This window comes from Chiloscyllium plagiosum, unplaced genomic scaffold (assembly GCF_037043375.1).
Source record: "Chiloscyllium plagiosum isolate Xiang-an unplaced genomic scaffold, Cpla_swu_hap1 HiC_scaffold_9, whole genome shotgun sequence".
Classification (NCBI taxonomy): domain Eukaryota; kingdom Metazoa; phylum Chordata; class Chondrichthyes; order Orectolobiformes; family Hemiscylliidae; genus Chiloscyllium; species Chiloscyllium plagiosum.
The window spans coordinates 519,723-536,896 of record NW_028270147.1 but is presented as its reverse complement, the minus strand read 5'-3'; the positions used below and the strand labels follow the sequence as shown (position 1 = coordinate 536,896).

Below are 17,174 nucleotides of genomic sequence, written 5' to 3'. Positions count from 1 at the left end.
CCATGTTCAGATATTGCTTTCCCATTCTCACTGTGCTCTTTACAGATGTCTGCATCAAAGATCTGTTGTAATGTGCATTTCTCTCCCTTATTCTGTGTCAGAGTAACTTCTTTTGATTCACTCCTTATTGGTACTTTAGAGAATGCTAATTCTTTTATTTTCTTTTTAGAAAGAAACAGCTGAGCAGTCCCTGTGTTTCTCAGAGTGGCATCACATGCTTCCTTTTTCAACCTTTGCATCAGTTAGGAAGAAAGTGAAGGAATGGGATGGACCGATGACTGTGTACGAATAAGACAAAGTGTACACAGAACATTTTATTCAGGTATCACTGACATGTTACTGTTTGTGGGATCCTGCTGTGCACCAATTGGCTGCTACATTTCCAACATGAGAACAGTGTCCTCATTGTGTGGGAAGTATCTGGGAGTGTTTTGTGTCAAGAGTGTGTTGCTGGAAAAGCACAATGGAGCAGGAGAATCGATGTTTCAGGTGAAAGCCCATTCCTGATGAAGGGCTAATGCCTGAAACATTGATCCTCCTGCTCCTCGGATGCTGCCTGACCAGCTGTGTTTTTCCAGTGCTCACTTTTTGACCTAAATCGCCAGCAACTGCAGTCCTCACTTCCTCACTTTCTCCTTGGGAGTGTTTTGGCCTAGCGAAAGGTGCTGTGGAAATGCAAACATTACTTTTCTCTGCAGCAGTTAGGATTCCAGCCCCCATCACCACCCTCCCCCCCGCTCCCCCCCCATTGAAGGGGTATTGACCATGTCAGTGTCACACAGATACTGAGAACGGATTTTAGACCGCAATAGTGAATTAAATTATAGGGAGCATTATATGACACTATGTATTACAGCGAGGCAGAACTGTATATTATGGAGAACTGAGGCTGGATATTATATGTCTGCTCTTTCCCCACTCCTCGTCATTGTCCACACACAGGCGGTTTCACCTGGAACGGGGTGGGGGATAAGAGTTGGACACGTTTCCAAATGGAACACACCCTGAGAGGGTGTTGACCGTCTGACCCTGTCTGACACCCTGAAGGTCGTGGTTATACAGGGATCCAGAGATAGGAATTTGCAGGATCGGAGTCTGTCAGGGAGACAGAATGTTCCAGAACTGCCTGAGCGGGGGCTGCACCAGAAGCTTGGGGATTTCTGTGGGTGTGTTTGTGACCAGAGCAAGTCACCCTGTTCAGGACAGACCAAAGACAGCTCCATGTGGGCGCATCAGAATAATTGGGCAGGATATCACAAAAACCAATGATATCCGTGCACAGCTTTCACTCAGAGTGTCCCTGCCTTCACCCCCACACCCCCTCCATCCTCCACCCTGCAACTCACCATTCCCTACACCAGGACCTACTGAATACAGGAGTGACACACAGGGAAACAGGGCGAGGGAGCAACAAGGGGGATTGGGTGGGGGTGAGGGGGCAGCGAGGGGGGAGTGATAGGGTGAGGGGGCAGTAAGGGACTGAGGGGCAGTGAGAGGAGGGCGAGGGGAGTTGGAGAGAGTGATGGGATGAGGTGGCAGTAGGGGGCTGAGAGACAGCAAGGGCAGGCGAGGGGAGTGGAGGGAGCGATGGGATGAGGTGGCAGTAGGGGGCTGAGAGACAGCAAGGGCAGGCGAGGGGAGTGGAGGGAGCGATGGGATGAGGTGGCAGTAGGGGGCTGAGAGACAGCAAGGGCAGGCGAGGGGAGTGGAGGGAGCGATGGGATGAGGTGGCAGTAGGGGGCTGAGAGACAGCAAGGGCAGGCGAGGGGAGTGGAGGGAGCGATGGGATGAGGTGGCAGTAGGGGGCTGAGAGACAGCAAGGGCAGGCGAAGGGAGTGGAGGGAGCGATGGGATGAGGTGGCAGTAGGGGGCTGAGAGACAGCAAGGGCAGGCGAGGGGAGTGGAGGGAGCGATGGGATGAGGTGGCAGTAGGGGGCTGAGAGACAGCAAGGGCAGGCGAGGGGAGTGGAGGGAGCGATGGGATGAGGTGGCAGTAGGGGGCTGAGAGACAGCAAGGGCAGGCGAGGGGAGTGGAGGGAGCGATGGGATGAGGGGAGCGAGGAGTAAGTAGGGCAACTGAAGGGTAGCGAGGTGGGGAGGGAGGAGTTTGTTAGGAGAGTTGGGGGGGAGAGTAAGGCAGTAATAGGACCACGGTGGACAATCAAAGGAACAGCCTCTCTTTTTAACTAATGACAGTAAAGGATTGAGATAGAAAGAGGAAGAAATGAGAACAGAGTGGAGTGAAGTCGAGTTAAATTAGATCCAGAAAGAGGATAAAACAAAGCTGTCTCCTTTAGGGAGGGAAATCTGCCACCCTTACCTGGTCTGACCTACCTGTGACTCCAGACCCACAGCAATGTGGTTGATTCTCCATTGCTCTCTAACAAAGGCCTAACAAACCACTCAGTTATATCAATCACTAAAAGTCTCAAAGAAATGGAACTGGACAGATCACCTGACATCGACCTGGGAACCGGAAAAGACAATGACAGAAACGGCCCTGTCGACCCTGCACAGTCCCCATCACTAACATCTGGGGGTTAGTGCCAACATTGGGAGAGCTGTCTCACAGACTAGTCAAGTAACAGCCTGACACAGTCATTCTCATGGAATCATACCCTACAGACAATGTCCCAGACACCACCATCACCATCCCACTGACAGTACGGACCAGCAGAGGGGGCGGCACAGTGGGATACAGTCCATAAGACCATCAGATATAGAGGCATAGGAGGACCTTTGGACCATGGAGTCTACTTTGCCATTTGATCATGACTGATGTGTTTGTCAACCCCAATCTCCTGCCTAATCCACATAACCCTTGAACCCCTTCCTAATCAAGAATTTGTCTTAAACTCACTCAATGACTTGGCCTCCACAGCTCTCTGTGGTAATGAGTTCCACAGATTCACCACGCTTTAGCTGAAGAAATTCCTCCTCGTAGAGTCATAGAGCCATTCAGTATGAAAAGTGACCTTTTGGCCCAACTTGTCCATGCTGACCAGAATTCATAAACTGAACTCATCCTATTTGCCAGCACCCGGCCCATATCCCTCCAAACCCTTCCTATTCATACACCCATCCAGGTGCCTTTTCAATGCTGTAATTGTACCAGCCTCCACCACATCCTCTTGCAGCTCATTCCCTACACGTACGACCCTCTGTGTGAAAAAGTTGCTCTTTAGGTCCCTTTTAAGTTTTTCCCTCTCACCTTAAATCTATGCACTCTAGTTTTGGACTCTGTTACCCGGGAGCAAAGCCTTGTCTATTTACCCCATCCATGCCCCTTATGATTTTATGAATTTCTATAAGGTCACCCCTCAGCCTCCGATGCTCCATGGAAAATAGTCCCTGCGTATCCAGTGTCTCCTTATAACTCAGTAACATTGTTGTAAATCTTATCTGCACCCTTTCCATTTAACACCATGCTCCCTATCGCAAGACAACCAGAATTTTATACAGTATTCCAAATGTGATTGGACCAATGTCCTGTACAGATGGAAGATGATGTCCCAACTCCTGTCCTCAATGACCTCCTATACCCCTGTACCCATTCTCACATTCCAGTCACTTCATCCAAACTATCAACATCTTTTCGTCACCAGCATCCCTCCCACTCCCCTATACATGCTGTTCTCTCCACACTTCACTTCAACTCTGATGAAGTCATCTAGACTCGAGACATTAGCTTGCTCTCTCTCCATAGATGCTGCCTGACCATCTGTGATCTCCAGCATTTGTTGTTTTCAGTTCAGATTCCTGCATTTGCAGTAATTTGCTCCTACATCCTGTACTCAATACACTGACCGATGAAGGCAAACATGCTATTGCCTTGGTTACCTCCCTGTCCACCTGTGATGCCACTTTCAAGACACTATGTCCCTGAACCCCTGGATCTCTCTGTTTGACAACACTCCTCAGGGCCATACCATTAGCTATATAAATCCTGTCCTAGTTTGTCTTACCAAAATGCAACACCTTGCATTTATCCAAATTAAACTCCATCAGCCACTCATCGGCCAATTAATCCAATTGATCAAGATGTCTTTGTGCTCTTACATAACCTTCTTCAGTGTCCACTATCCCACCAATGTTGGTGTCATCTGCAAAACTACTAACCATGGCTCCTATATTCTCATCCAAATTGTTTAGATAAATGATGAACAACAGGAGGTCCAGCTCCAATCCTTGTGGCACACCACTGGTCACAGGCCCCCAGTCTGAACAATGATCCTCTGCCTCCTACTGTACAGCCAATTTTATATCCAATTGGCTAGCTGTCCCTGGATCCTATGTGATCTAACCATACTGACCAGTCTACATGCGGAACCTTGTCGAAGGTCTTGCTAAGGTCCATGTAGACCCTGTCCACCGCACTGCCCTCATCTATCCTCTTGGTCACCTTTACAAAGAATCGATCAAGTTTGTGAGTCACAATTTCCCACACATGAAGCCATGTTGACTATCCCTAACCAGTCCTTGCCTTTCTAAATGCATGTAGGTGCTGCCTCTCAGACTCCCCTCCAACAACGTACCCACCACTGACGTCAGGCTCACCAGTCTACAGTTCCCAGGCTTTTCCTTGTAGTCTCCCTTAAATAATGCCACACATTAGCCAGCCTCTGGTCCACCGACACCTCGCCCATGGCTATCAATGATACAAATATTTCTGATAGTGACCCCGAAACTTCATCCCGAGCTTCCCACAATGTCCTGGGATGCACTCGATTATGTCCTGGGGACTTACCTACCTTGAGAGCCCCAGCGTCTCGTTTTGTGTAATGTGGACTCTTTTCAAGGCATCACTATTTATCTCCCCGAGTTCCCCAGCTTCCATGTCTTACTGCACATTAAATGCTGATGGGAAATATTCATTTAGATCTCACCCATCTCCTGTAGTTCCACACATAGACAGCCTCATTGACCTTTTAGGGGCCCTATTCTCTCCCTGGCTGCTCTTTTGCCCTTAATATACTTGAAGAATCTCTTTGGATTCTCCTTAACCTTATCCAACAAAGCTATCTCATATCCCCTTTCTTCCCTCCCGATTTCCCTTGTACGTTTACTCCTCCTCCCCCTATACTCCTTGAACCATTGACTTGATCCCAGCTTCCTATACCTGAGATATTCCTCCTTTCTCTTGATCTGAGAGTCAATATCTCTAGGCATCCAGTGTTCCCTACTCCTGCCAGCCCAGCCCTACATTCTAACAGGAACATGACGTCCCTGGACTCTCATTATCTCTGTTTTGAAAGCCTCTCACATGCCAGACATCCCTTTACCTTCCAGCAGTTCCTCCAATCAATGTCGGAATTTCCCGTCTAATACCACCAACATTGACTGTGACACATTCTAGAACAGGTCTATCCTTTTCCAGCACTATTTTAAAACTAATAGAATTATGATTGCTAGACCCAAAGTGCTCCCCCACTAACACTTCAGTCACTTGCTCTGCCTTATTTCCAAAGAGAAGGTCAAGTTTTGCTTTTTCTCTAATAGGGCCATCTACATATCGATGAAGAAAGTTTTGTTGAACACACTTAACAAAGTCCTCTCCATCTAAACCCTTAACACTATGGCAGTCCCAGCCTATGTTTGAAATGTGAAAATCTCCTGCAAATACAACCCCCCTATTCTTGCAGCTATCTGCAAACTCCCTACATATTCAATTTCCCACTCACTATTGGGGGTGTCTACAGTACAATCCCAACAAGGTGACCATCCCCTCCTTATTTCTCAGTTACACCCATATAGCTTCACTGGACAATCCCTCAGGAATATCCTAAGTACAGCAGTAATACTTGCCTTAATCAAAAACGCCACTCCCCCTCCTCTCTTGCCTCCCTTTCTATTCTTCCTTTAGCATCTAAACGCAGTTTTCCAAAATTCCCAGCCATACTCTTGCCTGCCTTGTCTATTTAACTTGCTCTCTTTTAATTCTCTAGGAGAAAGTGAGGGCTGCAGATGCTGGAGATCAGAGCTGAAAATGTGTTGCTGGAAAAGCGCAGCTGGTCAGGCAGCATCCAGGGAACAGGAGAATCGACGTTTCAAGCATGAGCCCTTCTTCAGGATTCCCGATTCTCCTGCTCCTTGGATGCTGCCTGACCTGCTGCACTTTTCCAGCAACACATTTTCAGCTCTTTTAATTCTGTACCAGCCTCAATGTTCGCTCTTGCCTCGCTACTATTTACAGTCCACCCCCTGTCAGACTACTTTAAACTCTCCCAAGGGGCTCTGGCAAATCTCCCCTCCAGGATATTTGTCCCCCTCCAGGTGCAACTCTGTCCCTCTTGTAGAGGTCACCTCTACCCTAGAAGAGATCCAAATGATTCAACACTCTGAATCCCTGCCTCCTGCACCATCTCAATTATAGAGTCAAAGAGTCATAGAGATGTACAGCACAGAAACAGACTCTTCGGTCCAACTCGTCCATGCTGACCAGATATCCCTAACGTAATCTAATCCTATCCTAACCTAATCCAGTCCAATATGCCAGCATTTGGCCAGTTGTCCCTTCACCCTGAGGCTGTACTGTCAGGTCCTAGTCTCTCCTAGTCTCTCTTCTCCATGTCCATTCTACCCAGGCCTCTCAATATTCTGTTACTTTTAATCAGACCTCCCCTCATCCTTCTAAACTCCATTCAGTGCAGATCCTGAGTTCTCAACCCCTCCTCATACAACAAACCCTTCATCCCCAGGCTCATTCTTGTGAACCTCCTCTGGACCCCTCTCTAACACCAAAACATCCTTCCTTAGATACAGAGCCCAAAACTGCTCACAATCTTCCAAATGCAGTTTGACCAGAGTGTTATATAGTTTCTCTTGAAATGAATTGCTAATATTGCAATTGCTTTCCTAACTGCCAACTGAAACTACTTGTTCAACTTAAGAGAATCCTGAACTAGGACTCCTAAGTCATTTTGTGTTTCAGATTTCCAAAGCCTTTCCCCATTTAGAAAATAGTCTCTGCTTCTATTCTTCCTAAATATCAAAACCTCATTCTTTCCCACAATGTATTCAATCTGCCACATCTTTGCCCACTCTCCAACCCCGTCCAAGTCTTTCTGCAGTCTCCCAGTGTCCTCAACACTACCCGTCCCTCCACCCGTCCTTCAACCTGTCTTTGTGTCATCTGCAAATTTAGCAACAAAGTCCTCAGTTCCTTTATCCAAGTTGTTTATGTATAACGTGAATGGCTGTGGTCCCAACATTGACCTGATGGAACTCCACTAGTCACCTGTTGCCATCCTGAAAAAGCCTTCTTTATCCTTATTCTCTGCCTTCTGCCAGTCGGCCAATCCTCTATCCATGCCAGTACCGTGCCCCTGACACCACAGGCTCTTTTTTTATTTCACAGTCTCCTGTGCAGCACCTTGTCAAAGGCCTTCTGAAATCCAAATACACTATGTCCACTTGCTCTCCTTTATGTAACTTGCTCATTATCTCCTCAAAGACTTCCTCTTTACAGTTGGGAGAGAGTTGACCTGTGAGCTCTCAATGTTGATTCTGGACACCATGATGTCTCATGGCTTCAGGTTAAACATGGGCATGGAAACCTCCTGCTGATTACTGCATACCCTCCTCTCTTGGCTGATGAATCAGTACTCCTCCATTTTGAATAACACTTAGAGGAAGCACTGAGGGTGGCAAGGACGTAAAATGTCCTCTGGGTGGGGGATTTCAGTATCACTGATCGAGCTGGTCGGGTCCTAAAGTACATAGCTGCTAGACTGGATCTGCGGCAGCTGGTGAGGGAACCAACAAGAGGGAAAAAACATAGAACATAGAACATAGAAGAATACAGCGCAGTACAGGCCCTTCGGCCCTCGATGTTGCGCCGATCCAAGCCCACCTAACCTATATTAACCCACTATCCTCCATATACCTATCCAATGCCCGCTTAAATGCCCATAAAGAGGGAGAGTCCACCACTGCTACTGGCAGGGCATTCCATGAACTTACGACTCGCTGAGTAAAGAACCTACCCCTAACTTCAGTCCTATATCTACCCCCCCTTAATTTAAAGCTATGCCCCCTTGTAATACCCGACTCCATACGCGGGAAAAGGTTCACACTGTCAACCCTATCTAACCCCCTAATCATCTTGTACACCTCAATCAAGTCACCCGTAAACCTTCTTTTCTCTAATGAAAACAGCCCCAAGTGTCTCAGTCTTTCCTCATACGATCTTCCTTCCATACCAGGCAGCATCCTGGTAAACCTCCTCTGCACCCTTTCCAGTGCCTCCACGTCCTTCCTATAGTATGGCGACCAAAACTGCACACAATATTCCAGATGCGGCCGCACCAGAGTCTTATACAACTGCATCATGACCTCAGGACTCCGGAACTCAATTCCTCTACCAATAAAAGCCAGTACGCCATATGCCTTCCTCACTGCACTATTTACCTGGGTGGCAACTTTCAGAGATCTGTGTACATGGACACCAAGATCCCTCTGCTCATCCACACTACCAAGTATCTGACCATTAGCCCAGTACCCCATCTTTTTGTTATTCTTCCCAAAGTGAATCACCTCACACTTAGCTACATTGAATTCCATTTGCCACCTTTCTGCCCAGCTCTGCAGCTTCTCTATATCCTGCTGTAACCTGCCACATCCTTCCTCACTGTCAACAACTCCTCCGACTTTCGTATCATCCACATACGTGACCTCCTCCTTACCAATCTGCCGTCTGCAGATGTATCTGTCCATGACAGTAAGATGATACGAAAGTCGGAGGAGTTGTTGACAGTGAGGAAGGATGTGGCAGGTTACAGCAGGATATAGAGAAGCTGCAGAGCTGGGCAGAAAGGTGGCAAATGGAATTCAATGTAGCTAAGTGTGAGGTGATTCACTTTGGGAAGAATAACAAAAAGATGGGGTACTGGGCTAATGGTCAGATACTTGGTAGTGTGGATGAGCAGAGGGATCTTGGTGTCCATGTACAGTAAGATGTAACAGACCTCTGAGGAAGGAAATGTCTGATTTTAGTCCAAAATATTTGCCCTCTTACCCTAAGACTCTGACTGACCTTTATAATTTCACAGCTGCATTATTTATCCTCCACTGGGTGTTCCTCAGCATTCAGCTCTTAGTATCTGGCATAAGCTTCTCGCTATTTTTATATTCTACGTGGTGCTCTCTGACATCCTGGGGCTCTGGATTTTGCCTTCCCAGCCTTCTCTTTGTTGGAACATCTTTGTTCTGAAGCCTGTCTCATATCCCCCTCCATTGCCTCCCACTGCTCTGACACAGATTCACCTTCTAGTGGCTGTTGCCCGGCCACTTTTAACAAATCACATTTCTGTTTAATACAATTGGCCTTTTCCAAATTCAAAACCATTACTCCTGTCTGTCTTTGTCTTTCTCCATAATTACACTCAACCTCAAATTCGGATTTCCCACTGCTCCAGCTTCCACTTGGGCCTAATCCATTCCCAAAGTCTAAACCCTAAACCATTAGAACATTACAGAAAAACCTCCTTACACTGAATCTCCAACTTATCACTTCTGACAATCTGCCAACTCAAAATTGTTAATTTATTCATTCTTTTGGTTTTCTGCCCTCAAACAAATCCTTAATTCCTACTCTTGTACAGTCCTCTATTCAATTAACCCCAATCTTCTGTGGGTTATGACACGAGTCATAACCAATTCCACACAGAATTCAGCTGGATCATCAGCCTCTCAGATAAACCCACTTCTGCAGATTTCAATGTAATGTCACCCTCGAAATCTCCAGGCCTGTAGCTGGAACTGTGACTGAGAGCTGGGGAAAATCAGAAAAGAACATTGTCTCCATGTAGCTTTGAAAGTTAAGTTAATTATCAGAAAAAAAAGGCAAAACCATTGAATGTGCAGCAACAAGAGTTGGTGTGGACTTACACTTGTCTCAGCAGGTACCCCAGGACCAAACTCCACCCCAGTAGCTGTGGTCTTTGGGTCTTTATCTTCGTATTCTGTGATTTCATAATAATATTCATCCTCGTAACGCTTGGTGTCATATTCATTGGGGTCGTATTCTTCAACATCATATGCTTTGAATTCCTGGTCATTATCACTGGTCCCTTTGGTGGAAGTAACTTTGGCATTGTGCCCAGTGGGGTCCTGCCCAGTAGGGTCCTGCCCAGTGGGGTCATGCCCAGTGGGGTCTTGCCCAGTGGGGTCCTGCCCAGTGGGGTCCTGCCCAGTGGGGTCCTGCTCTTTCTCATCATATTCCTTGTCATCATATTCACCAGGATCATACATTTTGAAATCGTACTCATTGAGGTCATACTCATTGAGGTCCTGTTCATTTTCGTCAGTCACTTGCTTTTCAATATGATAATCCTCTCCGGTCAGATATTCATCTTTATAGTCTTCTTCAAAGTTTGTCTAATTGTTGCCCGAGTGAAGTTCAGAGTGTTTGGGAAATGAGAATGAAATGAGCATTGTGTTAGCAAAGCCGAAGCTGAATTTTACCGTACGCTGCATTGCAAAATAACCCAAGAGGTGGTGAAGGTCACACTCAGTGGCTCTTGAGTGAATTGGGATAATCATTTCCTGAAGGAGAGCTGAATGAATCACTGTCTTTACTGCATCAGGAAGTGGGCTTATTATTTTGAAAAGAACATTTCTATAAAATAGCAAGACTGTATCCAGAAGTCAGTTATATAAACTAAAAGCAATTATTCATTATTACAGCTTGAAATGAATAAGGAAATGAAGAGGACATTTCCTCTGACATCATCACCTCTGGGAAACCTTTGCAAGCAATCGTCAGCATAGAGATAGCGACTGGATCAGAACGTTTAACATGACTTTGCTTTGTTTCATTTCAGTTATTTCGGAAGGTTCAAAGACTTAAAATTTTAAAACTTATCAGATGGAGTTTGATAAACTCTCTTGACCACTTGCTGTTGTCTTGTTTAATCACAGGGATTGTAACTACTGACTTTCTGGAATTCTGGGAACCTTCTATAGAACTGGGACAAAGAGTGTTTGGGGACTTACAGAGGAACAGAACTCAGTTTGAATTTTGATCAGTTGATGGTTTTGTGGATAGGATGAGTTGTGGAGGGGATGGGACGAAGTTTGAGTGGAACAGAAACCCTAGCACAGGGCAGATGGGCTGAATGACCTGATTCTGTGCTGGAAACATTCTGTAACTATATCAATGAACAGGACAGAAGTGAAACTCCAGAAAAACCTAAAACCATGCAAAAAAATTCCAAAGAACTGTGGATACTGGAAATCAGGAACAAAAGCAGAAATTGCTGGAAAAACTCCAAAGTGAAGAAGGATCATTGGGAGCTGAAACATTAACTGAGATGCTGTTTCTAAAACCGTGCAGTTTGATACAATCAAAGCAAATCTCATCTAGATAAGCTCCAGTATGAAGGACTAACTCAGTACCAGTCCAGGCTTTGTCAGTATCGTGATGATGCTCACATTTATGGGACTGTTCCAGCTGCAATGATAATGTCAGTGTGAATAGACTGCACATTCCATTGCTGGGTGAGTCTGTAACAAGGGACATTAGTTTCAAACCAGGCCAGTCAGGGGCCTGTCAGGATGAACTTCCTCAGGCAGAAGGGGGACTGTGGATCTAAAACTTTTTCCCTCATTTCTAGGGTCAAATGAATGTAGAATTTGATGGATTCTGATTTGTTAAAGGCTTTAACAAAGGCAGGGATGGCATAGTGGCTCAGTGGTTAGCACTGCTGCCTCATGGTGCCAGAGACCTGGGTTTGATTCCAGTCTGGGGTGATTGTCTGTGTTGAGTTTGCACTTCTCCCTGTGTCTGTGTGGGTTTCCTCCCACAGCCCTTGGCTAGGTGGATTGGTTGTGCTAAATGGCCCATAATATCCAAGGATGTATAGGCTAGGTGGATTAGCCATGGTAAATACAGGATTAAAGGGGCAGAATGGTCTGCTTCCACACTGTGAGGATTCTATGAAAATGGGAGAGGAGGAGTTTTACTGAAGCTTTGATACTTCCTGCTTGATGGGCCAAAGGACAGCTTCTGTACTGGGCGATTCAGAGGTTCTTTATGTCATGTGGATAAGGTTAAAAACAGGTCAGCCACGGTCAAGTTAATGCTAGAAAAGGTTCACAGAGCTCAGTTAACTTCCTGTGTTCCAGATGTCTCAACAGGAAATGGTTCAAATCATTCAGACAGCAGAGCTCAATAGAGCCCAGTGGAAGATGCACTAAATCAAACAAAGTCAAATCAATGTTCAAAATTCTATCCTGAAGCATTATCTCTTACTTTGATTCACATTTATCATCATGTTAAATAGAATCAGCAATTTCTGAAGAAAGCAGAAGCAAAATGAGTGGATTTACCTCAAACAAATTGATCAATTTGTCATTCACCAAATCCAATACAAACTGCATTTTCTCAAAGATTTTGTAAAAATGCTGAAAATTCATGATGTTATTGGCAAAAGAAACTAAAATGCTGAAGAAAGATTCGGGTTGAGAGCAGTTACTTCCGGATGTGCCTCTCACACTGAGTAACTCAACAACTCACAGTATCTCCTCCTGTGAGATACTGGGGCACAGTCCATAACTGCAGACTTTCATTTGGCCACTTACAATCTCCATCACACTCAGCACAGGGTCAGCTTTATGTCTGAGAGTCTTTCTCTGCACTTTGGAACCCTCACAAGCCTGGACATCAACCTCTCAGCCAGAAAAAGACATTAAGGTTAATGTAAACCAGCTAAAGTTGGAAATGGAACGAACTGAGTAAACACAAACCAGGAGTAAAATTCTTTGAAAACCACAACCCTCACAGTTTCCTTTTACCTCGTTCGCTTTCTCTCGAGCTGCTGAGCTGGTCGTTCCTTCATATGTTTCATAGTAATATTCCTCTCCTGTCTCCTCTGGCAGCACATTGTTCACAACCTGAATTCAAACCAAAACAATGAAACAAAACAAGATTTAATTTATAAACCTGTTGAATCAAGTCTCAAACTGGCCTGTTTAGCCAATGAGGGAGGATTAGACATGATTGGGGAATAACAAGGGAGGGTTTTTAGGGAGGTGTGGGGGTGGTTTTAGGGATCATTCAGGTCATCAGAGATCTTCCAATCTTGACTCCTCGGAAGATCTTGATCGGGTTTTTGCTACATTTGGCCCAACCTGAAGTTTTGACGATTGGTGGCTGGAAAGGTGCTGCTTCCTCTTCTGAGTTGTAAAAGTTTTTTTGGAAGTAATCTTTGTCGCTATGTTCTTAGTTATAGTTTGTCCAACATCCTTCTTCAGTTTGATGAATGAAATGGATTTCTTTCTCTGAAAAATGTGGTGAGAGATGGAATGGAAAAAAGCATAAATAATGATGACCCGAAAATGGGGAAACATGAGATTCTCAGGTCAAGGGACTGCTTCCGGAATCCTTCTCGTTTCCAGCTGCTTCCAAAAAAATTGATGATTTGTGAAGGGAGGGAGGGATTGAGGGATGGAAAAAAAGGAAGGAGGGAGGGGTCTGGAGATGGATGTGAGGGAGGGATAGAGGGAGAAAGAGATTATGGTACAGGGTGGTGGTCAGCAGAGAGTGAGGAAAATGTGGATAGGATTTGGTATGGAGAAAGAGTGAATGACAGCTCTGGAAAGGAGGATAGAGAATGACAGGCAGGATGAGGTACAGTTCAATGACAGGCAGGATGAGGTACAGTTCAATGACAGGCAGGATGAGGTACAGTTGAAGATCGGGTGGACAAAGATAACAGACCATGCTGACATGTAGAGGCTGGGCTCCTCGTTACCTCAGTTGGGAATTCTGTCTGCTCCAATGTCGGGACTTCCTCAGTTGGATGATAGTCAAACTCTATAAAGTCTCCATCACTATAATCATAGTCATATTCGAGTATTTCTTCTGGAGAGTACTGTGTCATGAAGGGAAATGCAATCACAGCTATGTTAGTCGCAATCCAAGGGAGACTTGGCCAAGCAGAAACACACACTGAAGGAAATGAAAAGATGGTCAGATAAACGAGGGAAACATTGACATTGTGCACGATATACAGTGAGTGCTGGCCAATCAGCAGTGAGCTGTACATTGTCCACAGGTGCCAAGATTAACCCTCCTGCATGTTTTCATTCAGTCGCCAATGCTCACAACTTCCAGCGAGCTGTTTCTGACACAGGAGAACTCCAGGACTGGAAGTTCCCATTTGTTTTCTATCTCATGTTTTGGGTCTGCAGTGCTGAGCATTAAAGGGCAGTGAGTTTATTCATAACCTTCCAAACAAAGTGGGAGAAATACACAAAGAAGTAAATGTTACCTACTAACAGGAAACAGAAAAGGGAATGGGATAACTCTGAGAAAACTGGCATAACAGGAGTGGCCTCATGGGACCATAATACACAGGGGCAGAAATTAGGCCATTCAGCCCATTGAGGTGATTTGAGTCTGCTCCACCATTCAATCATGGCTGATCGGTTTCTCAACCTCATTCTCCCACTTTCTCCCCATAACCCTTGATCCTTTGATATTCAAGAAACTGTCTATCTCAGTCTGAAATATACTCAATGACCCGGCCTCCACAGTCTGCTGTGGCAATGAATTCCATAGATTCCCCACTCTCTGGCTGAAGAGGTTTCTCCTTATCTCTGTTCTATAAGGTCTCCCCTTTACTCTAAGGCTGTGCCCTCAGGTCCTAGTCTTTCCTACCAATGGAAACATCTTCCCAACATCCACTCTGTCTAGGCCATTCAGTACTCTGTATGTTTCAATTAGATCCCTCCTCATCCTTCTTAACACCATTGAGTATAGATCCAGAGTCTTCAAACATTCCTCATGTGTTAAGCTGTTCATTCCTGGGATTATTCTCATGAACCTCCTCTGAACATACTCCAGGGTCAGAACATCCTTCCTGAGATATGGGGCCCAAAATTGCATACAATACTCCAAATGCGGTCTGACCAGAGCCTTACAGAGCCTCAGAAGTACTTTCCTCTTGTATTTGACCTCCCAAAGTTCACCTTAGACTTGTGCAGATTAAACACCACCAGCCATTTCTCTGCCAACTTTCCCAACGTATCTATATCCTGCTGTATCCTTTGATAACCTTCCTCACTATCCACAACTCCACCATCTTCCTGCTTTCTGCAAACTTACTAATCAGATCTCCTATATTTCATCCAAATATTTTGTTTAAATTACAAACAACAGATGTCCCCGCACTGATCCCTGTGGAACATGCCTGGTAACAGAACTCCAATCAGAAAACACCCCTCTACAATCACCCTTTGTCTTCTTTGACCAAGGCAATTTTGTATCCAACTCATAAACTCACCATGGATCCCATGTGATTTAATCTTCTGGACCAACCTACCACGAGGAACCTTGACAAATACTTTAGTAAAGTCCATATAGACAACTTCCACTGCCCTATTCTCACCAACCATCTCCATCACTTCTTCAAAAACCTCAATCAGGTTTGTGAGACAAGACCTCCCCCATACAAAGCCATGCTGACTATCCATAATAAGTCCATTCTTTTCCAAATGCAACTACATCCTGTCCCAAAGAATCTTTTCCAATAATTACCCTACCGCTGTCATAAGATTCACCCGTCTATAATTTCCTGGATTATCCTTATTGCCTTTTTGAAATGGAGGAACAACATTGGCTAATCTCCAGTCCTCTGATACCTTGTCTGTGGCTAAAGAGGACACAAAGATCTGAGCAGTCTCCTGTCTTGTCTCCTTTCAGCATCTTGGGATAGGTCTCATCCGGCTCTAGGGATTTATGTACCTTAATGTGTTCAATAGATTAAACACCTCCTTCTTCTTCATATCAACATGCTCTAGAATATTCCTAAGTTTATCATCATCCACCTCCTTCTCCTTGGTGAATACTGAAGTGACGTACTCATTAAGAACCTCACCCACTTCCTCTGGCTCCACGCACAAATTCTCTCCTTTGTCCTTGGGTGGACCTACCTTTTCCCTAGTTAACCTCTTGCTCCCAAACATGAAGATCCATCAGTTTACTCAGCCCCATGTTACAGGACAACCCCCTGGACCCAGGGAGCCATCAGGTGAACCATCAGTGCCCTCTTACACAGCAAGTCCATGCTCCCTTCATTACAGCCCACTGTATCCCAGCCGTCTGCTCCCCAAACACCAGGACAATTGTTACTAGCCCCCAGACCCCTTGGGTTAAAGGCCAACATGCCATTTACTTTCCAAATTACTTGCTGTACCTGCACATTATCTCTATGTGCCCTTTGTACAAATTCACCCAAATAACACGTTCTTGTGGAATGGTTCAAATACCACATCTTAGCCAATCTGGTGCCAAAGTCCTAGATCTGGAGATCTAGCCCCTTTTCTCAGTGGATCTGGGAAGGGGGTGGGGGCAGCATGCTATTCACACAGGGAGAAACCTGTGGGCGGCACAGTGGCACAGTGGTTAGCACTGCTGCCTCACAGCGCCAGAGACCCGGGTTCAATTCCTGCCTCAGGCGACTGACTGTGTGGAGTTTGTGGATCAGTGGTGCTGGAAGAGCACAGCAATTCAGGCAGCATCCGAGGACAGGCAAAATCGACGTTTCGGGCAAAAGCCCTTCAATTTTGCCCGAAACGTCGATTTTGCCTGTCCTCGGATGCTGCCTGAATTGCTGTGCTCTTCCAGCACCACTGATCCAGCATCTGGTTTCCAGCATCTGCAGTCATTGTTTTTACCTGTGTGGAGTTTGCACATTCTCCCTGTGTCTGCGTGGGTTTCCTCCGGGTGCTCCGGTTTCCTCCCACAGTCCAAAAATGTGCAGGTCAGGTGAATTGGCCATGCTAAATTGCCCGTAGTGTCAGGTGAAGGGGTAAATGTAGAGGAATGGGTCTGGGTGGGTTGCTCTTCAGAGGGTCAGTGTGGACTTGTTGGGCTGAAGGGCCTGTTTACACACTGTAAGTAATCTGATCTAAAACCTGCACACAGTGGGATAATTTAAACAGATTTGTTTTTGCTGGAACAATGCCCACTCCCATATTGTGGAATTAATGACTTTTTAAACAGTCAACATTCATGCTTGTGAAAAGTGGACATGTGTTCTCAGAAGAGAAAGATGTTGTAGCCAGGGATTTCAGTTGGGATGGTCAGCTTCTAGAACATGTTAAGATTAATAAGGAGGAGGTACAAGGTGTTTTAATGGGCACAGAGGCACATAAATCCCTAGGGCCTG

General features: G+C 45.6%; 1 protein-coding gene and 1 long non-coding RNA gene across 8 annotated transcripts in view; one reads left to right on the top strand and one right to left on the bottom strand.

The window, feature by feature from the left end:
* Positions 1-10,836, top strand: part of LOC148149072 (uncharacterized) — a 35,689-nt gene extending 24,853 nt beyond the window's left edge. The window contains exons 2-3 of the long non-coding RNA XR_015758095.1: positions 170-322; positions 10,687-10,836. This is a non-coding gene — a long non-coding RNA (uncharacterized LOC148149072). The remainder of the gene's footprint in view (positions 1-169; positions 323-10,686) is intronic.
* The window catches only part of col11a1a (collagen, type XI, alpha 1a), a 490,074-nt gene that overhangs the window by 264,543 nt on the left and 208,357 nt on the right, over positions 1-17,174 (bottom strand). The window contains exons 6-9 of one of the 7 annotated variants that reach the window (XM_087990322.1): positions 13,755-13,874; positions 13,132-13,281; positions 12,796-12,894; positions 9,889-10,377 (exon numbers count right to left, since the gene is read on the bottom strand). In XM_087990322.1, coding sequence (XP_087846448.1) covers positions 9,889-10,377; positions 12,796-12,894; positions 13,132-13,281; positions 13,755-13,874 — 858 coding nt within the window. The remainder of the gene's footprint in view (positions 1-9,888; positions 10,378-12,795; positions 12,895-13,131; positions 13,282-13,754; positions 13,875-17,174) is intronic. The other 6 variants (XM_087990323.1, XM_087990324.1, XM_087990327.1 and 3 more) reach the window with 6 other exon arrangements.